A 27,536-nucleotide genomic window follows, 5' to 3' on the forward strand; every position below is an offset into this window, starting at 1 on the left:
ACCAAAACATGGCACTCGTGTGTCACATGATCTAGTTATTACTAGTGCTTGTAGAGAAAGATAATATGACCTGGAATCTTGTGAACTATCAGCTTTTATATTAATAATACATTGAAGAGAGCCCAGTGTTCTTGTCCAAAGACAAATATTATATAGAAACAACCCTGCCGTTATGCTTGGGACTACACGGTATTTCAGGGGACTGCTGTGTCTGGCTGCCTTGCTGGTGTTTTGAGGGCTGATGTCAAGCCACTGTGTATGTCCACTCCATGGGAGGGGACACATTTTTACCTCAGATTGAAGTCTGGTTCTGCGAGCGCAAAAAGGCAACTGTCTAGTAGCCTGAGGGTGAATGGACAGCTGCAAGGCCACCCACGTGTAAGGACACAGCTCTCAGCTGTCTCTCCATTCAGAGCCCCAGTTGGTCCTGACCCCATACAAATCTGGTGTTCTCGCTTTGATGTTTATGAACCGATTGCATTGAAAATGCAGGATAATGATTCAGGGGTTAGAGAAACTGTTATTTATACAAATGTGGTTAACACCTCATCATTTTAAACTGGCCGTGCTAATAATGCTCATTGTGCTCTTTGTTTTCTGTGTTTTTGCCCAAATCTGCAATCTGCATTTGCTCTGGCAGGATGTCGAGTGTGTGCTGAAATAGACTGGAACTGGACAAGTCTAGAGCCCTGCAACCGAAGGCACGTCTTCAGGGAACTTCCTAGCTTAGATGTGATCTGGGATCTGCGGATCTGGCAGGTCTCCAGATGTCCTTTCTCCTGTATCGGGAACCTGTTCTCTTAGAGAATCAATATGATTTATTGGTGTATTCATTCTGAAAGCTGCAGACAATTATACTTAAAAAAAGTGAAATGCTATTTGTTATTAATAGTGGCCTCACATTTGAGGGCAATAGTTACCTGAGAAATACTGTTAATTGTAAAGCAACTTAATATATCTTCTTCAAAATACAAATAGTGAAAAAGAGAAATCGACAAGAATTCCATCGATAAAATGACACCGATATTTGTATGTACTTAAATTGTATCCATAAAAGTTTGTCAGAACGCATAGACATGATTTCGAAGTTTACTGATATATTATCAGACTAAATATATGCTCTGTAACATTATTCTCTTTAGTTAGACCATGACTAGCCACATGTAGCTGTCAAAATTTAAAGTAATTAAGTAAAATTTAAAACTCTGTTCCTTTGGATCACTAGCTACATTTGAAATACTCAGTAGCCACTTGAGCTACCGTATTGGATAATGGAGATTTAACATATTTCTAGCACCACACACGTTCCTATTGGACAGTACTGACTTGAACACTGAAATTATAAGAAATTATTTTCACTTCTTTAACACACATGCCTGCTTACATCCTTGGTTGTGAATGCTACTTACAAAGAGCATTTTAGCAGAAAGCTCAATATGAACCCCTGCTATTGGAGGGAGGGGCAAAAAAGTGGGAAGAGGTGAGCAGTGCTGGACTGGTGATTCTTGACAAAACATGTTTTGTGACTCTGTCTCTCAGGACACCTCTTGTGAGCACAGAAGGTTTATCACACATGTAGATAAAAAGCCCTACATTATAACTCCCTGAAATTATGCTTAGTAGTCCAGATGAAAAATATTACTGTGGTTCTCTAAGCTAAAGAGCACTCTTTAGAAAATCGAAAATTATTTGAGAAGCATTAGAAGTTACCTTCCACCTATAAAATTGTGATTACATTTGTTGCAACTTAGTATTTTATCACTGTTCTAAATGTCTTAACATGAACTTCGAAGACCATTCTACTTCCAAACCTGTTCACAGGCCCTCTTGATTAATACATCTAATTAGGTCTCAGGAGAAGTTCACCCAGTGAAAAAGTTCCCCGGGCCTACCTTTGCAGCAACAGTCACTGAGATTCATGTATCCAGCTGGCCAAACTTCAGACTCCTGTTTTCTTGGGGAGAGAAAGAGAGAGTTTTTTGTAGGCGTGGAGTAGTCCTCCCTCCTGTTTCCAGAATTTGTTCTTACTGCCAGTTCACCTCGAACAGTCCTCATACTCCTATCTCCAGGCCTTAAAACAGTCTCTCTACCTATCACTAACATATCAAATGGAGACAAATATGTCACATTAATTCTAAGAGGTGAATTTTAAAAAAGAGCAGAATGAATTCGGCTTCCTTCATTTAACTTTCTAATTGTATTAAATTTAAGTCAAGAAACAATGGTAAAATTATTCTACATCTAAGTTAAAAATGTACAGTTTGCTATGTACACTGCTATGGATTGAAGATGTGTCTTCCCAAATTCATATATTAAAGCCCCAATCGCCAATGTAATGTATTTGGATGTGGAGCCCTCTGAAAGGTAATTAGGTCACGAGAGTGGAGCCACGGGGTTAGTGCCCTTCCACAAAAGGCTGAGAAAAGATGATCTTTCTCTTCCCCAAGGAAGACACTGCAAAAGGTCAGCTGTCTACAAACCAAAAAGAGGGTTCTCACCAGACATCAAATCTGCTGGTACCTCAATCATCCCACCCTACGGAACAATGGGAAATAAATGTTCTTTGTTTTAGCCAGTCTTTCATATTCTAGTATAGGAACCTAGGCTAAGACAGACAGAAAGACAGACACACATGCTTCTCCTTAAGAAATTACAAAGGTTGGGTGTCCAAACACTTTGGCTCAGGTCATGATCTCACAGTTCGTGGGTTTGAGCCCCATGTGGGGTTGTGAACGACAGTGCAGAGCCTGCTTGGGATTCTCTCTCTCCTCTCTCAAAATAAATAAATAAACTTAAAAAAATTACAAAGGTCCAAAAATGTATCTACTAATTTTTCAAATGTTTGTTTTTAAAAGTGAAATTCATGTTGCACAAACAGATCTACATACTAAACACAATAGTAGTACTCTGAAGTCATTAAAAAGACTGAAAAAATAAAACCTACATCCCATTTCACTTCAGACTCTTTATTTAGCACATATATTAAGATAAATAGCAAAAAAATTATCCAAAGGTTGTGAAAGTATCACCTTATTTATTTGACCTCCTCCTCTCTCTTCTATAGAAATACTTATACTCTTTGGAGATTCCTTTTCAGGCATGGCCTAGGCTTTACAATTCCTTTAACTCCTGAGCAACACAATTTATATCCTCAGTCTATGTTTCTGTTCACACTTCAACCTCAGGACGTCTCTGCTACTATATGTTTAACTAGGACATCTTCAGGCATCCGTCAACTGTAATCAGATGGCTTTGTAATGAAGTACTGTACTCTCATGGCCTGAAGACCGGCACAGGGGGCAGGATTCGTTGGTGGCCACTGAATATTAAGCATATTCATAAACGCAAAACACAATGATTAAAAGAGTCCTAAGAGGTTTTCCAGAATATAAACATTCCCTTTTCACTCCCTTGTAAAACACACAAAATATTTTAAAGAACTTGGACTTACCCTCAAATAAACCTTCCAGAACCTCTTAGTGAGTCATTTTCGGCTCTGAGTACTGAAGGTGAGCCTTTGAACTAGCCCATCTAAAGGGTTCCGAGGTATGCTTTTCAATGAGAACCATACTTGATCTATGTAGAATTCTAGGGAAGTTGAAAATAAATCCAGTACTCCAACTCCAAACTACAGTGCTAAACTACTAAGTTTTTTCAGTCTGAAACACGTATTAATTTTGACTTGGAGATTTCAATGCCTAAAAACAATTACTGACCAATACTAAACTACGCTAAAGATTGAGAGCATTCACCGCAGCCATCTAAATATCTGGATGAGGGGATAATACCTAGTTACGAGTTATCCGGTTACTATTTTTCATATAGTCTTTCTAAACAAAAAAACCTTTTTATTATTATTGTATTCTAAATAGTTAACAAAAATACAATCCAAATGTTGTTATATTTGGATAAATTGGGGGTGGGGGTACACAAGTGCAATTCTTTTTCTTTTCCTTCCTTAACTCAAAGACAATATAGGAAGATGGGAAAAATGCAGACTTATCTGGCTGATGTGAGAACTTAAATGTTGTAAGTAAAGTACTTAGGGTAAAGATGACAGAGCTAGAATATTTAAAATATTCATCTCCAGATACATACTTAATTTCTAAAACAATAGGCTGATACTTGGATTTACATTCATATACGATGATATTCTGGCTACACATTGTACAGCAAAGAGGCACCATTACTAATATGTATATCAAACATCCCATCTTTATGACAGAAATCATTTCATGTACTGTGAATATGCTTCACAGCCTTCTGAGAGAAGTGATAAAATTTTTTCTTACACTGGCAACTCATTTTTATTTTGGGATAAAATAATTTCCAAAAGAAGAAAATTTGCATATATTCTTTCTTACTTTCAGTTAAAAAAATCTTGACAAATTTTTTAAATTAAACCAAAAACCCTAAGTGTATGTTTCAAAAGTGTTTTCGTAAATGAAAAGTGATTTGCCCATTTGTATCACCCAAACGTCCTATTTAGAAGAAGTTTTGCACAGTTTTCATATGTTCCAGAATAAGATTAGTAGCAAAAAAGAAGTATAGCCTTTAATTTTAGGGAGAAAAAAAGCTTTTAACTGCTGCAGAGAATTTTCTTTTCCAAAATTACGTATGCATTAGGTTATAATAAAATACTTATCTGTGTTAAGTTATATCGTGATATTTAGCACTCTTAATTACTATGGAGGAGTACTTGTCCACATTTATTTAAATTATCCTGACAAAATGGTAGTTCTATAATTTAGTAAGACATTAAAGTTCAAAAGTTGGGATAATTACAAAAATGCATTTTGAGCTTTGCTGGTTTAATCACTTGATCTTAGGTGGACACCTTCCTTTATGCTGACGAATACCAGGCCACGGACTAATTTAACCTTAGATACCTAATACCTGTGACACTCAAACGGTTTTGAAAATATCAGTATCTCTGCTCCAGCATAATTTTGAGGTGAGGATGCAGGTATTTGCAAATGAGAAGGGAATCATTTTATTATGGAAAAATGGAGAAATTTATTATGGAAAAATTATTCATTAAATAATTCCTCCACAAGCTTTACATCTTCGGCCCAGTCTCACAGAAATTTTGGAATGATATTCAACAGTCTTACTTTCTCTTTTCTTTTTGTTTAACAGCTAGATACTAAGTCACCCAATGTAATCACTTTTAAGGCAACAATAAAGACCCGAATCTCCAATCCCACAGAGGATTCTGAAGCAGACTACCAGCAGTCTAACTGCCATTTCACTGGTTTTAGTCAGACCATAAAAGAGAATTTAAGCTAACCCAAAAACAGGGAAAAGGGGGTGGGGGGAGCTAAAACATGTCAAATATGCTTTCTAAGAAATTGGGCCTCACCGCATAAGTTAAACATGAGAATTTCCGCCCCAGTAAGTCTCTCACACAAAAATAACCTAACACTTAAGATAAATCTAAACCATTATATATGTATTACTCAGCATATAAAGGGCCATAATATAAAAGTAAAGATTTGGTGTGCTCCTTAAATCTTACTAACCAGAAGATCTAAAAATGAAATCATCACCCTGAATCAGAAATACTATATCACTTTAAATGTCACTACATAGGTTTCCTCAATAGCTCACCCAAACAAATACCCCAAATCCACCCCCCGCTGCAAACACACACACAGGTCTATAAAGTTGGAAAGCTGAAACATACTGACTTCAAGGAGTTCATTTTTAATTATGAAGAGTACTGTATTTCTAGAAGCTAGTGAAACTGGAAGAAAACACCAATGTCCAGACCAGTGTGTAAAACTTATAATATCCTGGCAAATTGTGCCATCTTGCTGATCAATAAGGAACACTTCTTTTCACAAATGTTGTGAGGAACAATGCTTAAAATTATACATAGTCTGAAAACCTAATTTTCACAAAGTTTTCATGAAAAGGAAAAACACCAAGTTGGTAATAGTAAAAGTCTTCTGGATTTCTTACAAATTTTAGCTTTATAAATGTCCAACTCAGAGAGCATGAGGTATTTTTCTAGGAAAAATACGACGACGGTATATGCGTTTCCTCTACAGCCTATGTGTCGGAGTCGCTTCCAGACCCCGGTCTGCTGTTATCCGCGCCATCGCTTTCTTTGTCCCAGTCTTTCATGGACGCTCCCATCATGAAATCATCTCGTAGGATTGTCCATCCAGGGCGCTCTTCTGATTTCCCTTCAGTCTGAAGGCAATTACAGAACCAAAATATCAAAAGGCAATTTAATTATAAGGAAATAATAAAACTCAAGCTACAAAACAAACTTATCAACACTTACTTTTACAATAGGAATGGAAACAAGACAAATTATAGACTGATTTAATTTATATACTACAATATATGCATAAATATGTAATAGAGCTATACGTTAGTATTTTAACCCCATAAAGGAACAATGAAAGCAAAATAATTTTTTTGCAGGGGGAGGGAATATAGTAAAATCTAGGTTTATTGCCAATTTTTTAAAATCTGGCAATCAAAACCAACAAATATTATTTAACATTCAGTGACAATTTATTAGAAAAATGTTGGCAAATTATTTTAAAACAAACAGAAATTTAACAAAGGCTTTTAACCCCCCCCAAAAAAAGAAATAAAAGGAAAAGTAACTTGGTTCTGTGCTAGATTTTTATAGATGTTATCTCATTTAACACTTGATAAAAATTTGAACCAAATGTTCTTTATTTAAGTTATGATCTCATTGCCTGACCTAATCATGGAATCAAAAGACTAATCACATGCTAAAATGATAAATAACTGAAGCAGGCAATAAACATAATAGGTAGTCAATTCATTTTGCTTATTTACAGGATTTACGTAAAACTGTATGACAGCCTAAGAATTACAGCCTTTCATTTCATGGTACAACAGTACCACCTTGTGGTATTAATTAAGTAATACAATATATGCGGAACTCAAGCTCTGGGATTTCTTTCCTTCATTGCACAAACATTTACTGAAAACTGTGTATCAAGCACTGTTCTTCATGTTGGAAATACACTGATGAACAAAACAAAGTCCCTGTCTTCCTGGAGCTAACAGTCTATGCCTTTCTATTTATACCATTTACAAAAATACACAATGTTGGAAAAATCTCCCTAAACATGTAAGAACCCAGGATATTTGGTTAGAAAACAGTGTTATCTTTATTGGGGCTATGCAATTTTTAAGAGAAAAGATATTAAAGACATTTTTTAGGTTACAAGAGACTACTTATCTAATTCTGAAGCTACCTTTTATTTTAAAAAACATAGCCCTGAAACAGTCACTCCATTTAGGGCAAAAAAAAAAAAAAAAAAGAAAGAAAAGGACACTATTACAAACCAGAAAACATGTCCTACTGGATTACTCGTGTCTTCCTGGGATCAAAGAATCAAGCAGAGCTTGTACCCAAATATAATGGGAAGACTGGAGAGCATATAAATAAATGTGAGCAAAAATTTCAGAATTGACTTAGTATGTCAAAAGGCATACTTGTACTATAATTTAACCAATGTAAAGAACAAAAAATATCTGTGCTGGTTAAAAACCAACAGTAGGGGCGCCTGGGTAGCTCAGTCGGTTAAGCGTCCGACTTCAGCTCAGGTCACGATCTCGCGGTCCGTGAGTTCGAGCCCCGCGTCGGGCTCTGGGCTGATGGCTCAGAGCCTGGAGCCTGCTTCCCATTCTGTGTCTCCCTCTCTCTCTGCTCCTCCCCCGTTCATGCTCTGTCTCTCTCTCTGTCTCAAAAATAAATAAACGTTAAAAAAAAAAATTAAAAAAAAAAAAAAAAAAAAACCAACAGTAAAACAGTTCTAAAGTCTCTCCTGCCACACCCATAGGGGAGCAATCAAGTAAGAAGGAAATCTGTAACTCTCCTCATGGAGTATGCTAACACCTTCCCATCCCTCGTTTCTATAATATCAAACCTACTTTCCTAAAACTATTTTTGCTTCTGTTAGATTAAGTTACTTAACCGGAAAAAAGGCAATTTTTATTTTCTTTGCTTCAACTGAAGTTTTGTTTGCTAATCTCCTCACCTTAATTAAGAGAAAGAGTTGTTCCCATGAAGGGATCCACTTTGACACAACAATTAAAACACCTCCCTGCCAAATTAATCATTCAGTTTTCAAGTAAATTCTAAAAAGTGTATGCTTCCTGGTATAGCCACATGCAAGTTACTGACTAGTAAAGACTTACCCTGACGTTGACGTTTGTGTTTACGTATAAATATGCAATCTCAACGGTAAGCTTCCGTGTTCAGACAAATGCACCCAACATGCTATCAACATGTTACCAACCAGAAGGCAGATCCCACATGACTGAGCTCAATCCAGACTGTTCCTACATGAGAGCTCATCCTGACAGCCAACTTCTGCTGGACTGAGTTACTCCTCTATCAGGCGGTGCCACTAAAGCTCTTAGCACCTGAAGAAATGAGGGAGGCAGGAAGGGTGGGAAGGGACAAGGCCTCACACCCTTAGTTCAGAAAGAAAGAAAGGAACAATAGTGGACCAAAGGAAAGGACTCCTTAATTAAAATGTTGAGACCATGCTTGTCTTGAAAGACATATTTTAGGCGAGGAGAACAACAACAATAAATTCAAAGCATCTCTCAATTGACCAATTTGAAAAATAACAATGAAGTAAAGCTTTACACTGGGGAATTCTGGTGGTACCGTTTTGTTTTTTGAGCATTCAGTATCATCTATATCAGTAATTTGCCAAGTGTGGTCCCCAGACCAGCAGCATTAGCATCAGTATCACTTGTTAGAAATTGAAAACCTCAGACCCCACTCCAAGTCTACTGACTCAGAAACTAGAGGTTGGAGCCTGCAGTCTCTTTCATAAGCCATCCGGTGCTTCTGACACTTGCTAAAGTCTGAGAATCACCAGTCTATAAAGAACAAATCTTTCTTAGTGAGTTTCATTCACTGCTACAAAACCAAGTACACTTTATAGCTAGAGAGAAAAGATTTTAAGTTTAGGAAATCCAATGTTAGACACATCACTGGATATTTTATAAATTGCCATCATTCAAGATTTCATATTACAGTTGTATTTTTATTCTGTGAAGCAAAAATATAGAGAGGGAAAAAAAAACAGACAACAGAAAACTCAGTATAAAGTATGGGTTAATACATTTTAAAAACAGACTTTTTCCTATAGTATCTGTCATGATGGCAGTTCAAGAAAGAAAACTCTGTCTTAAAAACAAAAGGATAACCCTTTACTCTCTATGCCTACACTTGCTAAAGAAATACACAGCAAGAAAAAAGGCAGCGGGGCACATAAGGGGATAGTTTGAACAGAAACAACTAGTCTTGCTCAACTGCAAAACTCAATAAAACAACAGAAAAGTGATTTGTTGTTTTAAAGATATAATCCACAAGGAGAAGATCCAAATAGACAACAGCAACACAATTTTAGAAGGTGAAGCAAGACGGACTACCCTGGCAAACCCAAGAAAGCTGACTCCTAAGACTGCAATTGTCAAGCTGCAACCAACCCAGTTTACACTGTAGGATCTTCAAACACCAACCAACCAACCAACCAACCAACAAAACCCCCAGGAACTGGCATTGACTGGATACTTTTGGAAGCGAGGGTAGGAATGGAAGGATCAAATTAAAGAGAACTGGGCAAACGTGATGTTGAGAATCAGATCTCTAGATCTCCTCCCAGTCTCACACAAGCTTGGTGGAAGACTGTTCAACCTCTGGAGAGGTCACAGGTTGGCAGAGATGAAGGCACATGTACATACCAGAAACAGGGGATTCAGTTATATCCCCTGCCCCCCAAGAATGAGTCCAAGCCCCCTTCTCACATTGGGCTCCTGAAATACTGGGAGGCAGACCCTTTCCTTCAGACAGAAGATCAGGAAGGCTCTAGAGAAAATCTAGCCAGTTGCTAATAAATAATCGAGAGAATGTTATACTAAAGTTCATGTCACATGGGTAACACCCACATGGTTCAGAACTTCAATAGCCTCTGGGATTATTTGTTCTAATCATGAATAGACATTTTAGGATTATCAGAAAGAAAACAGTATAACAAACACAAATGTTTCGAAAGGAACTTGTAGGAAAGCAACACTGTTCAGAGAGAAGAAAATTTAGGGGAAAATACCATTAACATCCTCAAAGTTAGGAGATTACAGCGCACCCACAAAACAAAAGTAGTTTGTTATTTAAAACGAAACATTAAGAGAATAACAAAGACCTTGAAATTAAAAATGTGATGGAAGAAATAAAAAATGAATACAAGGGTGAGAAGATAAAAGCTGAGGAAAATAGTGTAAAAAGAAAAAAAAGTAGTGGAAAACAGGAGGATGAGTTCAGGGGGTTCAACATACAAAATAACAATTATACAGAAAGAATGCCAAAAAGGAGGGGAGGAAAATCAATGAAACACTTTCAGAAAAATTTCCCAAAAGTAAAGGACACACATTTCCAGAACGAAAAGAGCCTTCCTGAAGGTCCAAAATACAAAAGAAAAACCAAGCCACATCAAGGTCATTTGTAAAACTTCAGAATTATAGATACTAAAAGAATATCCTATAAGCTTTCAGAAGGAAAACAAGTCACATACTTAGATATGATCAGGAATCAAAATAGATACAGATCTTCCTATAGCTATCCTGGATGCAAGAAAGAGACAAATTCTTTTTTTTTTTTTTTTTTTTTTTAATTTTTTTTTTTCAACGTTTATTTATTTTTGGGACAGAGAGAGACAGAGCATGAACGGGGGAGGGGCAGAGAGAGAGGGAGACACAGAATCGGAAACAGGCTCCAGGCTCTGAGCCATCAGCCCAGAGCCCGACGCGGGGCTTGAACTCACGGACCGCGAGATCGTGACCTGGCTGAAGTCGGACGCTTAACCGACTGCGCCACCCAGGCGCCCCAAGAAAGAGACAAATTCTTTCAAAATGCTGAAGGAAAATAAATTCCAATGTAAAATTTGATACCTAGAATACGTTGTTATTCAAGTATGAGGACAGAACAGAGGTACTTTCAGACATACAAGTTACCCAAAAGTTTACTTCTAGTAGTTCTCAGGAAACTACTGAGAATGTCCTCCACAAAAAGGTGGAGTAAACCAAGAAGAGAAAGACACAGGATAGAAAAACTAGGAGATCCAACACAGGAAGGAGAAGAGAAACTGCAGGATGAGAGAAAATGGAGACTCCAGAATGGTAACTAAGCATCAGGCAGACAATCTGGAGCGTGACCATCATTTTAACCTGACAAAAACATGGATGACATGCTTTATCAAAACAGTGGGAGTAAACCAAGAAAGAAGAAGGAATGAGATCCAGGAAATATGGAATCCAATCCAGAAGAAACTCCAAGGATCACAAAAAACTTAAGTCCCAGGATGACAACTGTGAAGCAGCCTCAGAGCGCAATCAGCCCAGAGAAAGAACGGAAGACTCCAGGAGAGAATATCTCAAAGAAAATAATTAAAATAGATGTATTGCCTGAGGTAAACGGATTGTGAAAACCTAAACTAAGAAAGTTACATACGAAGACCAAGACAATAATTAACTTCAGGAAAAAACAGAAAGGAAACGAATTAAGAATACAGAGATGTGTATTCAATGCAATTCCAATCAAAATTGCACCAGCATTCTTCTCGAAGCTAGAACAAGCAATCCTAAAATTTGTATGGAACCACAAAAGACCCCGAATAGCCAAAGGAATTTTGAAGAAGACCAAAGCGGGAAGCATCACAATCCAGACTTTAGCCTCTACTACAAAGCTGTCATCATCAAGACAGCATGGTATGGGCACAAAAACAGACACATAGACCGATGGAATAGAATAGAGACTCCAGAATTGGCCCCACAAAAGTGTGGCCAACTAATCTTTGACAAAGCAGGAAAGAATATCCAATGGAAAAAAGACAGTCTCTTTACCAAATGGTGCTGGGAGAACTAGACAGCAACATGCAGAAGAATGAAACGACCACTTTCTTACACCATTCACAAAAATAAACTCAAAATGGATGAAGGACCTGAATGTGAGACAGGAAACCATCAAAACCCTAGAGGAGAAAGCAGGAAAAAACCTCTCTGACCTCAGCCGCAGCAATTTCTTACTTGACACAAAGGCAAGGGAATTAAAAGCAAGAATGAACTATTGGGACCTCATGAAGATAAAAACCTTCTGCACTGCAAAGGAAACAATCAGCAAAACTAAAAGGCAACCAATGGAATGGGAAAAGATATTTGTAAATGACATATCAGACAAAGGGCTAGTATCCAAAATCTATAAAGAACTCACCAAACTCCACACCCGAAAAACAAATAATCCAGTGAAGAAACGGGCAGAAGACATGATAAAGAAGACATCCAGATGGCCGACAGGCACATGAAAAGATGCTCAACGTCACTCCTCATCAGAGAAATACAAATCAAAACCACAATGAGTTATCACCTCACGCCAGTCAGAGTGGCCAAAATGAACAAATCAGGAGACTATAGATGCTGGAGAGGATGCGGAGAAACGGGAACCCTCTTGCACTGTTGGTGGGAATGCAAACTGGGTGGGTGCAGCCACTCTGGAAAACAGTGTGGAGGTTCCTCAAAAAATTAAAAATAGATCTACCCTAATGACCCAGCAACAGCACTACTAGGAATTTACCCAAGGGATATAGGAGTGCTGATGCATAGGGGCACTTGTACCCCAATGTTTATAGCAGCACTTTCAACAATAGCCAAATGATGGAAAGAGCCTAAATGTCCATCAACTGATGAATGGATAAAGAAATTGTGGTTTATATACACAATGGAATACTACTTGGCAACGAGAAAGAATGAAATATGGCCTTTTGTAGCAACGTGGATGGAACTGGAGAGTGTTATGCTAACTGAAATAAGTCATACGGAGAAAGACAGATACCATATGTTTTCACTCTTATGTGGATCCTGAGAAACTTAACAGAAGACCATTGGGGAGGGGAAGGGAAAAAAAAAAAAAAAGAGAGAGAGAGGGAAGGAGCCAAAGCATAAGAGACTGTTAAAAACTGAGAATAAACTGAGGGTTGATTGAGGGTGGGAGGAAGGGGAGGGTTAGGAGGGCACCTATTGGGAGGAGCACTGGGTGTTGTACGGAAACCAATTTGACAATAAATTTCATATTAAAAAAAAAAAAAAAGAATACAGAGATGTGTAAAAGCCAATATAACAGCTAAAGGAGTAACAAGTGGTTGCCCTAGGGTAGGAGTCGTAGAAAGTAGGCAGAAGGAGGCAGAAAACTGTTTTATAATAAATAACCCTTTTGGCAAAATGAGGCCTTTTAAACCACATGGATAAGTAAAAATTAATTTAAACAGAAAAAAACAGGACAGCAAGAAAGGAGAAAACGAACTATCCCTCAGTCATTTTCACAAACAGAAGTTTTACAAGCCTCCGCTAAGATCTTTCCCAAAAATCTCCCCTAAGGCACCCTCTGGTTTTATTAACCATATGATTCTGTTTTCCTTTCCAACTTTTTCAAATGAAAAAAAAATATTAAAAACATGAATTATACTAGGAAGCTATTATATGCCGGACAGCTTACATAATATTGCCTTTTTTCTAAGTCTCTTAAGATTCCTAGCCAGACAGTGATTGTCCTTCTCACATCTTATATAAGGAAGTTAAGGCTCAAAGAAGTGAAGCAACTTACTCAAATTCAGTTAATAAATGGCTGAGTCAATACTCAAACCAAAATCCAGGATTCCAAGTCCCAGCTCTTTCTGTAATACTACACTGCTCTACAACTTAATTGATAACAACTCTCTATATTACCATATCACCTGTTATAACCTATACATTACATAGTAGAGTAAGTACTAAAATACACTGAAAATGCCATCTATAAAAGTCAAAACTTGGGAAAATTATTTTACACAACAGATTTACATACTGTCAATTTACTTTTTTTTCCCATAAAGATGACCTGCCATTAAGTATAAAAAATTCCTGAATATCTAGAGCATCCACAAAGATGCATCAGAGATAAATATAAGAAAATAAGGACGCCAAGGGAAATCCTATATGTGTCATTCATTGGAAAAACTTGCCTAAAGTAATTTGTAAGTAGATTTCATTATGTGTTAAGACATCATGAGAATTAGGTTTTTTGTTTGTTTTTTGCTTATAAAACAGAGGTAGAGGTAATCTGATGCATTATTGTCACACCAGGAATGAAAACCAAAGAGTTCTGGATTTGAATCACAGTGAACTACTGATTACAACACTGAAAATCAGAGGGTTTAGACATCTAGGACTTGAAAGAAATTAAAGATAATTCTCTTAACCTTGGTATATAGTGCATATCTATATGTATTCACTATACTATATATATTTACTACATATATATGTATATATTTACTATCATCAGATGGACATTGTATTAACATTAAACATATAGACTGGAAGGATCAAAATTTAGCAGCTTGTAAAGCCTGTCAGTGTTGCTGCAGGCAGTACTAATTCAATAACCAAAAGCAACCTACGAGATAACTCTCTGGGCCTACATCAACTGAAAAGGAGAACTGATTAAATGCAAAAACTTAATGAAAACCACATGATACAAGGAAACAAAATAGTCCCTTCTCTCATTGGCCTGGTTTTATACAAATATTTAATCAAGATCATACAGAAGCAGTCTGTGTCAATTTTGATGATGACAACCCTTAAAAACGTTAATCAGCTTCCATTTCAAGGTTCAAACATACATTGGCAGCTAATGAAAAGAAAACTGAAAACAGAGGTTTGGAATTATTCATTAGTCTAATACCAAATAATTAAGAGCTTAACCTCATTTCAATTTTGAAGGGGAAAATTAAAGTCAAATCCTAAAACAATAAACAGTATAATCACATCTATATTTAGCAATCAGCAATAGTTGTGATTTCATTGCTTTCCCTGAGAAGAACGTTCAGTTTTCATTTTAATTTAGTTTCACCTAAATTAAAAAAGGTTCTTAACACACTGGCTAAATTCACCTTAATACCTTTGTTGTTGCAAATTTTTTGTAAGCTGTTTACAGCTGTAGTTAGTAATCTCCTGATTACTGACTACCACTTATCCAAAAGTTCTGCTGGAGAAATGAAGGATATATGGGAGATCCCTTACACGAAAGATATACTCTGGCAGAAATCAACAAAAGTGAAATACAGCCCCAAATGTTTATAATTTGAATAAGGACATCAATGATTTTCTCATCATGTCAGATATTAAAACATCCCACTAACCATAAAGGATTGGAAATTTCATCATGAAGCATTAAAATTTTCAATCTAGATAGAATGTGTAAGAGTTCTAACGGAGTCAAGCTTACATGGAAGATATCATATCCGTACACACTCAACTTTTCTCTGATTCTCAAAGAATTTTTTATAAGCAATTTCTAATTGTCTTGACCAATTTGTGCCTTCTTCATTCCTTCACAAACTTATTCTAATTCGCCTTAACTATATTACTAGAATGGTATTCCAGGCAACAAGCCCATTTGTGCTTTGTTTTTGTTAACTATTATATAGCTTCCAGGTTCTTGTACAGTTTACAAATTTAAACAGGTCACTAATAAAATCCAAGCAAACTAGAAAAGATCAAGATGCTAAAACTATGTCACCTTTAGGTATAGTCCAAGCACATGTTAAATGTATAAAGTTCTCTAAGAAAACCTAATTCTGTGTAGCTTGCCAAGAATTCAGGCCTCATATTCCTTAAAAAAAAAAAAAAAAAAGTTTCTTTGATGCAGTTTTTTTTTTTTTTTCATTCTGCTGCATTTTTTTTTATTTTAATTTCATTTGCTGCCCTTGGTTTTACTATGTACGCAATACATATGCCTTTGCTCAAAGTGATTCTATTTGGTGGCTTCTATTCTAAATTGCTATCTAAACACCTCACTTCAGAGTTAAATCTGAGAAAACATCCATGCAATGGAGCTTCTCCTCATTGTTTATAATATCTTAAGAATTGTTAACTTAAGTTGAAGTTGACTAAACTGCCAGGAAGACAAATGTATAACACCTCAAGGAGCCTTTTTGACACAAGTGCTCTATGTATTTTTAGACTCAGGAGCTTGAAACATTCAGAATACATTCTGCCGATTAGTCTCTTACAGCCCATTCTTTTACCAGCTATACTACGAAGTACATAGATGAGAATTCAGATTTATAAACTAATTAGGAAAGCCCAGTATTCATCTAGAAAACAGACACTGATGTTTTAATATCATAAATTTGTTAAAAGGTTTAAGTGAGAAAACACTGTAAAAGTTCTTTGTAAAACTATGAAATATAAAGAAAAGTAAGTAATATCTAGTAGAAATATGCATACTACCAATCTACCTACTGAAATCAACAAAAGATTTAAAAATATATGGACAGTCCTCACTCAAACTCCTGGAAAAGCATGTGATTCTGGGTCTGTAATCTAAGAGCTTATTGTCCCAGAAACCAAGAAAGTACGCCAAGAAAAATGAGGTCATGTCAGAACGGCACAAGAAGCTAGTTTGCACTGGTTCTCATTGTTACATTTGTGAATTTAAACATCAAAAGAAGCATAATGATACTAAAATACTGAAAAACTAGACACTCATTCCTATGTCTGTGATATTAAACAAAGGCAAAGAAAAAAGGTGGGGGCGGGGAGAAGGTTCACTTGCTACTACTGGAGATGACAGTTAAGCCGACACCTTACTCTGGAAAGCAATAATTAAAAGGAAAGGAACATTAACCCTCATCTTTTGGAACTTAAAACATATTCCTAAAAAAGTAAGTAGAAATAAATGAGAAAATCACCATTCTGCAAATTCCAGTAACATACCTGTTTTAAGCAGGGGTCATCAATTGGCGCTAAAAGACAAAAGATAGATGGGGAAAGGTATATTTGCTCCTTTCATATTATTCATCCCCAGAAATTACTCTCTAACTGTAGAGGGGAAAATGCACCTTTAATAAGGAAAAATTTATTACCACTTGAACCAAATGAAACAGGACCATCACTAATATGGGACATTCTGATAATCTGTCTCCTGATGTGACAGCATACTAAGTATACATTTAAGTATCACACCTATGAAAACAGTTATGCCAAAAAAAGTTTAACTTAAATCCTGACCTTTGGTCCTAACTTTCCACTTACAGTGAAAGGGCACAGAGGAGAAAGTTGAAAGACATGATGGGACAGACAGATTTAGAACCTGGATTCCTTGTTCAAGACACCTAGTTTAGTTATAAATGAAACTTCTGAATTGTATAATATATGAATTTTATCTCAATAAAGCTGTTAAAAAGAGAGAATTTCTAGGATAGTATGGGTATTACCTTCAAATAATCACCCCAAACAAACAAAAACTAGATGGGGATAAAGACAGGCAGATAGCTCTATAAAACAAACACACAAACAAGTGTCAACAAATTTAGAACCCACGTGAGAGAAATACTGGTCTTTCCTTACTTTCTTCCTGTTTGAAAATTTCCATAAAGTAATAGGGGGGAAAAAAGATTCTAAAATTTCTATTAGGCAAACAGTGATTAAATACAGAATGCATTTGATATCCAGTAAATTTTAATTAATTCCTTGATAAAAGAATAGAAAGTCAATTCTAACAGTAAACTTATAAAGAATTCCTTAAACGAGTTTAATGAGTTTGCTTTATAATTCTGAAATGTTCTACCATGGTAATATTTTTATCTTCCTTAACAATTCAGTTAAGTGTCTGACTTCAGCTCAGGTCACGATCTCACAGTTCAAGAGTTTGAGCCCTGCGTGTTAGGCTCTGTGCTGACAGCTTGGAGCCTAGAACCTGCTTCAGAGTCTGTGTCTCCCCTCTTTCTGCCTCTCCCCTGCTCGTGCTGTGTCTCAAAAATGAATAAACATTAAAATTGTTTTTTTTTTAAACCTATCAGTCTGCATGTGCTGCTACCCATCCAACAGAGGGGATGTGAGACCCAGGGAAAAAAACAGACTGCAAACCATCTCTCCCATCATCCTCCTTCTGTGCTGGGGCGGGGGTGGGGGAGGGACCATGTTGCTCACTAGCCAGACCCACCTCTTCTAGCTCATTTAGGTGAGAGAGGGGAGGACACAGTTTTCAGTTCTGCTTCTAAATAGAACTACCTCAAATCTTCTTAAGTAGCAGGCACACATGACTGAAATGATTCTGGAGCAATACAGACGAAGTTTTAATCCAGATTCTACCAATTACTATCAATGTGACCTGGGGCAAGTCACTTAATATTTCTGATTTGGGGTTTCTCACCTCTAAAATGAGAATTCCAGTACTTCTTCAAATGGTAATTATATAAAAACCCCTTTCAGTACCTGGAACAAAACAAACACTAACAAGCCCCTCCTGGTCCCTCTACCACCTTTCCTACTTAGTAATGCCCCGAATCATCACATACATGAATAGAATCCCCAACTAGGGACATGTGTAATCTTCTAATGACGTTCACAGTGTTCACAAAGATGAGAGCCTTCAAATACCATAGTACGAAAACACCCGTTTAGAAACCAAACTTTCCTTGGCAAGAAAAATCTTGTCAGTAACAGAGTTAGCTTAAGCATAGCTTAAAATGTGGAAGAAAAAGTAGACAAATTTCTAGGTCCTCCAAACCGAGTTTTATTATTTTGTAAGAATTATACATTACTAGAGTAGATACACTTAAAATTAGAGAGAACTTTCCAAATCTAAACATAATTTTTATTAAATTATTGGATAATTCAAAAATTCATAAGCAGTAACAGTTTCTTTTCAAATTGGTTTCCAACTGAAATTCATTTTTGACTACTATCTGTTAGGAGAAATAAGAAGTAAATACAAGGAACACAAAATTTAAAAAAAGACTGCCAGCATTTATTTAAGCACTGTTCTAAGCACTTTACCTATACTAACTCCGTTGACTCTCTGTTATCTCTAGGAGATGTTTACTACTACTAGAATGATTATCTTAAACACACAAGAAACCTGAGGCATGGTTTGGGTAAGTAATACATACACAGTAAATGCAGACCAAAGGGTTTCAACCCAGGCAGTCAGGTTCCAGGCCTTTGCTACCATCTAATTCGTCATGCATCCCCATAAACATTCTCAGCTGCCTACAACTCAAAACAAAAAAAACAAAACAAACAAAAAAGCCAAATCAAACCCTAGAACAAAAACCCCCAACTAACCCATAGATGATTTTCAGCAAGAAACAGCAAAATATTCTTTAGATTTTTAAAAATGCACCATCTAAGGGTAAGCATGTAGCATAAGACTCACCGTGCATAGGACAATTTAATTTAATTTAATTTAAAAAATTAAAAAAAGCTTCAACCTCGCCGATGAAAATCCTAAACAAGCATCCACTTCAACTTCAAATAGAACATTTCTTACAACGGGGCCAGGAGACATATGGCACTGTTAGTAATTTTTACTTTAATGGTAACTAAAGATTTCTACACAAGCTACGTAATTAGTTCTTTTCTTCCCTCATACCCATACATCCCCCATGTGAAAATGCTGCTCGCACCACTGTGCCAAACATAAGTTCGCTTTGATTACAACTGCTGTCCAAATCTGAAACCACACTACATTCAAGCTAAACAGCCTATTTTAAAAGGAGTTGAGAAACTGGCTTTAAGCTGTTCCCATCAACAGCAATATGTACAATCATGCTCATTCTCATTTCAAACTTTGGAGTCTCTCTTTTGTCTAAACTCTCATCTATTTAGGCATTTTCAGTAAACAAACATGAAGCTGAATTATTTACAAAGTTAGCATTCCACACATTCCAGCCGGGGCTGCTTTCATGTGCAAGTAAAACACTGTTGCCGTGTGATGCGGGGGCAATTTAAGGACAGCATCATTCTCTATCAGCTTGCCTGCCTTCCATTCCCCCAAGAAATTAAATCCTGAAAACTTCTGGAGGACCACCTAGGGAGCTGTGTGAGGGGTCCCTCCATTCCTAGGTTTCTTACTTCAAAAGCAGGAATTTAGTAGGTCTCTGAACCAGTTTTAACAGAATACAGCAGTGCAGAGTCTAGGTCTAAGTTACTAAGATTCCAAAGAAGCCAGGTATTTGAAAAGTATTCCCATCACTAAATACCTAGCTATGAAGGCAATGTGACTGCCATTCATGACAAATGTATGACAGACACAGCCCCGAAACTTACCTCTGTGTTTGACATGCCAAGTGTTCGTATCACAAAAATCAGGGGAAAAAAAAAAAAAAAGAACAAAAACAAAACCTTTTCTCCCCCAGTAATTTTTTCTCCAAGGGACTTTTTTTTATAGAAATTTGTTGTCCAGCCATCACAAAGAAAATTACATTTTAACAAAAAACTAGCTAACATTTTCCCTTACTATAACAAAAATTATTGTCATGGCTTCATCATACACATAGGTGAACGTGATATATTGGCAACTTCGAATAAATGAAAACCACACAAGTGTGTAATTCAAGAGTTTGAGTACCACACAGTCAGCCAAAGCTTTCCTGTAACAGCAGCCAATACATTATTCTTTTAAGATTCACAGACTTAAAATTAGTCATATACATAGTTGCTTCAGGCCCACCTTTAAGGAAATAGACTCTTAAATTCTAAGAAATTTGACTAAATTTAGTCAACTTTTCAAGAAAAGAGCAAAAGGAATAACCACAAATTTGGAGAGTATGTGAAAAAAAATAACAGCTCCAGATTATTAAAATCTTGACTATTCAATATATTGGGAAAGCACAACACTCTAGATAGGTACGTGTTCTGAATGCAGGATGGAAAGAGATATTCCCTAAGGGATTAAAACTTAAAGTTTTAATGAAAACCTTTCTTATACAAAATGTAAATTTTGTTGCTTCCTTAAACAGAGTGTCCTCAATACAATCTTTTTAAAAACCATTCAGGGTCAAAATCAAGGAATCAGTCAATGTGCCTTCTCACATGTTGGTATGTGGCTGATATGGGGCTTCATTTATTTGGTTCAAGAGTGGGATCTTTAGGTCCTGGATTATAGAACTCTCTCCAAATAACTGACAATTCTTTAAACCTAAAACATTTAAACCTAATCATGTGAAAAACTCTAAAGTACAGTAGGCATCTTCCCGGACTAGGTAAACGGGTTCAGTTGTTCTTAAAATTTCAGGGCCCTAGAGAGACATACAGGACTCATGAACTTCTGCAACGAGGGGCCTCAAGGTCCACTGCTATTCTGGCTGTCTGCTCCTCTGTGCTCATGTTTCCTGCACTAAGCCAGCGCTCTCCCTACACTTACTGTTTTTAACCTGCTCTTTACGGTCATTCTTCTCATTCTGACTACAACCTGGAGCAGACTTCGTCCCATAAAAGTCTTCAGCTCTAGAGGGGAGGGTGGGAGGGGAATGGGTGAAACAGGAGGTGGGATTAAAAAGCCCACTTCTCATGATGAGCACCGGGTGATGTATGGAAGTGCTGATTCGCTCTATTGTACATGGAAAGCTAATAGAATACTGTATGTTAACTACACTGGAATTTAAAATACAATAAAGTAAATAAATAAAGGCTTCATCTCTCAAACATATTCCACCTTTTATAGTTTTGATTTTGTGAAGCAGTCACCACTTTTGAATCTCCCAAGGCATAAACCTCATGGTCCTCACAACTGTCCCGAATCAGGTCAGTCCCAAATCAAGTCAACCTATTCCTCGAAACTACCTCTCCAACCTGGCTCCTCTCTTCCGCCAACCCCCACCTCACTACACCTTAGTTCAGGTCTCCCCTCTTGCTTTATGGCAACAGCCAGTCACCGGCTGGTCTTCTGAAAGTCTTTCCACCCTTCAGCCTTCTCTTCCTTCCTTAAAAAGAATCAAATCCGATCAGGTTGCTTACTGATGAAAATTTACAGCTGGCTCCCAAATCCCTACGGAATAAAGTCCAAATTCCCGAACAGAAGACAGAAGACTTAAAAATCTGACCTCAACCTACTTCTTCAGAATCCCTTTTTCGGCTTCCCACCCATCAGCAAACACCCTGCACTTCCAACCTCTATGAAAGAAAAAAAGAGGAAAGAGTGGAAATTATAAAGGATGTGAAAAATTGGAGAACTGGTAGGCTTTCTTCCCCTATAGTAGCACGATGACTGCCAGTTGCTTTTCCTTGGATTACTACTGCTGAAAATGTCTATTCATTATGACTTCATTCTTTGACACCTACTTCACTTCTTTTCAATGTTTTCAAAGACGCTGTTTCAATACAGACTAGTTTCAACAGCATTGAACACTGGCTCTAATTTATGACTTTTTAAATGAAATTCTTTAGCTTACAGGTAAACATTTCAACAGAAATACCACTCACTGGTGCTTCCTTTCCTGTTATCATCAGAATTCACATCACAGAAAGGAAAACGCTTCTTCAGATACTCAAAGCAGCTTTATCTACAGACTAGGTTAGTCCAATGAATAACTAGTGCCTTCGCTATGCTTGCTTCTTGACATTTTAAAATTATTTAAAAGCTAAGTGTCCTGTATTCTCTGGAAGCACATTCCTCTTGAGAGTCCTGTTTTCTGTGAACATCCTCCCATCATAATTTTTCTGACTTCCAAACCTTCTAATTTCATAAGCAACATATCACGTGTATTACCTGGAACACTTGTTTAAACAATTTGCAAATGGCTTCTCTTCTTGCTTCCTTATAAGATGTCTGGTGGACTGATTTATCCCAAGAACCAAACCTCCACTGAATTTAACACTTAGTACCTTACCCAAAATTTCTACCGTTTGGATAAGAATCCCCCTTTTCTTAGGTTCTCTCACTTCCACTAACAGTGTTCTTTCTCATGGCCCTATCTCAGAAAAATATACATGAAATAAAAACAAAAAAAAAATTATCCAAGTCTCTACTATTGATTTAACAAGAATTTTTGTGACGTGACATGCTAGTGAATCAAGAAAACAATGGGCATTACTGAGAAGTAGACATAGGGCGCTGAAGTCACAAACACAAGTGACTTCCTTCTAAACATAAGCTTTGTAATATAAGGAATTTAAAAGAAAAAAAAAATAGATGCTACATTTGTAAATGACAGATGTAATCTACATTTATTACATGTACATGTAAATCTACATTTATTAAAGTGATGGATATCCACTGTACAAATGGCCTGAGTTAACATAATGAAAAAGACGTGCAATTGTTATTAAGAAAAAAAAGTTAACCCTTTCATATGTAACAGAAGAAACAACTCATTTGCTTAATAGATGAAAAATACTCAGAATACTACTTACCCTAAGTTCTATTGAAGGCTTTTTGATTTACAGATATTAGCTGTTATCTCTTCTAAAATGAGCCCATCAAGTACCTTTTTGTTTTACTTTGCAGGATCCAGGCTCAGCTCCAAGAAATAAAGTATAGTAATTAAGGACTCAAATGTAATTTAATATATCAGTTTGACATCTTTTAACTTATGTCTTTTCAAACTCCCTTGCCCTAAAAATGATCTTTAAAAAGCAATTATACCTTTTTGGCCTCTAAGGAAGGCTTTCCCAGAAAGCCTTTACTCCAGAAATAATGACGGCATATAATAAAATTAAGAAAAAACAGATTTAAAAAATTCAAGGGCAACAATAATCTCCAAGTCAGCAGAATCAGAAGATTAAAAATACCTTGATAAATAGCTAATGATATGAAAGGCAGTCTTTGGAACATATAAAAAATATGCTCCTATCTAGGAATCAAAAGCCTTTGAAAAAGATTATGGTTTTCAACCATTAACAAGCAGACTTTTAACAGTTAAAGTTGTAACTCACAAAAATAATAAATATAAAAATATGAAATGAAATAAACCAAATGTAGATGTATGCTGCATAATACAAATGACCCTTCAAACAGATTTAAAGGAAGGTCACAGCTATGTGACGGTAAAGAGATGATTTACTAATTCTGCTTATCAGATTAAAAAACAAAATCAATATACTATATATTTTAAATCATACCCTCTCTTTTCTTTATTTTCTAAGAAACAACATTAACCACACACATGCCAGAGCATGAATTTAGATATCTAAAGATCCTAAAAGGAACAGGGATGTTCATAAAGCTTGCCTCCAAGAAGATGCAGACCCAGAAAAATGCAGGAAATGCACGTATCTGCTTTACATGGACATTTTCCCCTCCATAAGGCTAAAACTTTAGAAAAATGTTTATAAACAAGTAGTTTTTAAATAATCCACTTCAAAACATTAAAAAATCTCTATTATCAGAGCGCCTGGGTAGCTCAGTCAGTTGGGCATCCGACTTCAGCTCGGGTCATTATCTCACAGCTCCTGAATTCGAGCCCCACATTGAGCCCCACACTGGGCTCTGTGCTGACAGCTCAGATTCGGTGCCTGCTTCAGATTCAGAGTCTCTCTCTCTCTGCCCCTCCCCCACTCACTCTCTCAAAAATAAAAATAAACAAAAATTTTTTAAATTTTCTATTATCAAATATTTAAAGATTTACTGTTAAATATTTTTACAATTAATTTTTTTTGTTTACTTTTTAAAAAGTTTTTATTCTATTTTTTGACAGTGCATACGTGTGCAAGTGAAGGAGGGGCAGAAAAAGAGGGAGAGAGAAAGCCAAGCAGGCTGTCAGCACAGAGCCCAACATGGGGCTTGAACTCATGGGGCTTGAACTCACGAACTGTGAGATCATGACCTGAGCTGAAACCAAGAGTTAGATACTTAACCGACTGAGCGACCCAGGCACCCCTTAAAATTAAAGACTACCAATAATTCCATCAAAGCAACAGGAAGTTACAAGATTAACCTCTTTGCTTTTTAAAATAAAAAGGAAATCTTCCAATTAAATAGCAGACATGTATTTATCTCTAATTCTTATGGAAAGCCAACTAAAATCAAAAGTATAAAAGTTATAAACAAACAAGGAAACAACACAGAAGGGGAAATAATTATAGACACAATATGCCAACAAGTTTTGGGATATAAATGAAAACTGGATAGAGTAGTGGTAACCAATTAGAAAGAAGAAAAAGCTAACGTTTAAGTGAGAAATTGGATCCATGCTTAGGAACTGGACGCGAGGGGGCAAGTGGAGGTGAGACGGTGTGATAAAAATACAAGATTGGCTGACAGTCTGTGTTAAGAAGCAGTTGGACTTCTAAGTTCCCTCCCTGGCTGATGGAGGCTGGTGACAGACCCTAACATGGACAGGTAGTTTAGTCTCTGAAGATACTGAACCAGAAAAGTCTTGAACTCAGGAACACTGATTAACACAGGAGACTGTACTGAACAAGCCTACATACTGAATGCTGTCTGCCTCGTGGGCCACATCACCCCCATCTCTGACTCTGTGGTTACTCTGCCTCCTCCTACTTCTGTCTGGCAAATCTCCCCTGTGCATCTCTTGTAAGGATACTTAACACTGGATTTAGAACCCACCCAGACAATTCAGAATGATCTCTTCACCTTAAGATCCTTAAGTTAGTTATATCTGCAAAGACCCTTTTTCTAAATAAAGTATATTCACAGGTTCTGGGAATCAGAACATGGACTTATCATTTAAGGAGCCACCATGCCACCCACTACGTATAATCAGCCAACACATCAGCCCAAGTTCTAAGTGTTTCTGAGGAATAAAATAAAGCAAAACAAAACAAAAACAAACGCACTCCTAATGTATGTTCGTATAATGGATCCAATCTCTAGTTTATATTATTATAATTCTATCCGGCTTTCTTAACATGAAACTGCTGGCTTTTTTTTTTTGTTTTTGAACATAAGACTTTAATGCCACAACTACGAATAACAGGACAGGGTTAAGAAGGTTAAAGAAGGTTTTCCAGATTGGCATTCTGATAGACAGCTGCCAGTGAACGCAGTTTATACATGGACTGACTCTAAATTTTAAAGATTTCATAACATTAGGAATTCAGGATGAAAAGCCTGGGTGCTGACCCATTATGCCCAGGAAAGGGACAATGAGAACTTTCACAAAAGCTCTTCTGTTAAGACTGAGAAGGGAAGGGGCATCTATTAGGAAAATGTGTAACAGCAATAGCTATGGTGCTAAGAAAAGACAAAATAGGAGAAAAAAAGGAAAATCTTATTTTTTACTTAATTAATATCCTCCTTTATCCATTTCATTAATCCATTTCTAATTTCTGAATAGCACTTTGGCCCACCATTCCCACCTTTAACTTGTCTCCTTCTCTTCAACTGCTTTAAAATCCACCCATTCTGGGGCACCTGGATGGCTCAGTCAAGCGTCTGACTCTTGATATCAGCTCAGGTGATGACCTCACAGTTTGCGGGATCAAGCCCCGCGATGGGCTCTGCACTGATGATGTGGAGCCTGCTTGGGATTCTCTCTCTCTCTTAAAAAGTCCATCTATTTCAAGTAACTTCATAGGTTTGCTGACCTATGTCCTAAATGCATATTACAGTTAAATCAAAACTTCTCCCACAAAAAGGGCAGTCACTGAATTTACCTCTTACTATGCTTAGTGTAACTGATAATGTGCAGTCTAGACATATCAATGTGGAATCTGTTAATCTTATTTACCTTAAGTCATCTGTCTGTCTGAATTGTAAGACTTTAAAAGATACAAGGATATTGTACAAACAGGCACTTAGTAAATATTTTTGATATTAATAAATGACCCTATCAGAAATACTATATTACTTTTTTTACGTTATTCACATGCAAAACCAAGCCCAATAAAAATAATGACTCTGGTGGTTTTCCCATAAAAATGAAATCACAGTGAAAGCAACATTTTAAAAATAAATGTGCCAAAGTGTTGTTAGTATGGGGTAAGAAGTTTTAGAAACAAATTATTTTGAGAGCAAAGCCACTGGTTTGACAGTGAAGTAGAATAAAAGAAAGTCAAGGGCAAAAATGCAAATGGTAAGAAAGAAGAAACAATGGCACTAGAAAGAACCCTTTATGTCTTTTCACAACTCATGGAAAAAATAATCCCAAAGCAAAACAAATGCTTCTATTAAAAATTATTTTGAAATGAACAGAAAAAAAGAAAAAAAAACAAAGATCTTTCTTTTTCCATCTTCCCGCTAGCTCTTTCTTGCTCAATGCTGCTGGGTCTTTCTCTAATTTTTAGAGTAAAATGTCCCTTGTGAGAACAAAGAAGGTTAGGTTTTTTTAACTAAAAAGCATACATCCCCAAATACAGTATTCATGTGTTTATACGTAAAAGAGCAGCACCAGTGAGCATCAGTATCATACAGATAATTAAAAAAAAATTGGGGCCCCTTAATATGCAAGAGATAAAGTTAAACAGCCTAGAAAACTTTTGTCAAAATTAGGTAAAATGGCAACTTAGTCAAATAACTTGAAAAAATACTTGAACCCCTAGGCTAGCATGAAATTCCTGAATGCCCTTCTTGCCAGAGGTTCAAATGGCAAACCGAAAGACAAGCAAACAACTTCTAACAGAGACTCCGTTGCCCGATGCAACAGAAATGAAGCCATCAAGTACACCTGCACTTCTCTTTCATTGAAAAACAAAACAAACAGCCCTACCGAGAGTGCAGCACGTTTCAGAACCTCTCACCTGGCACATTAAGA

The 27,536-nt window shown here is 36.7% G+C and overlaps 1 protein-coding gene across 1 annotated transcript in view; it reads right to left on the reverse strand.

Annotated features, from left to right (window-relative positions):
- Nucleotides 1–2,950: 2,950 nt before the first annotated feature.
- RRP15 (ribosomal RNA processing 15 homolog) overlaps nucleotides 2,951–27,536 on the reverse strand; it is a 42,680-nt gene continuing 18,094 nt past the window's right edge. The window contains exon 5 of the mRNA XM_045455748.1: nucleotides 2,951–6,198. Coding sequence (XP_045311704.1) covers nucleotides 6,055–6,198 — 144 coding nt within the window. The 3' untranslated portion in view covers nucleotides 2,951–6,054. The remainder of the gene's footprint in view (nucleotides 6,199–27,536) is intronic.

The sequence above is a fragment of the Leopardus geoffroyi genome, chromosome C3 (assembly GCF_018350155.1).
Source record: "Leopardus geoffroyi isolate Oge1 chromosome C3, O.geoffroyi_Oge1_pat1.0, whole genome shotgun sequence".
NCBI lineage: Eukaryota > Metazoa > Chordata > Mammalia > Carnivora > Felidae > Leopardus > Leopardus geoffroyi.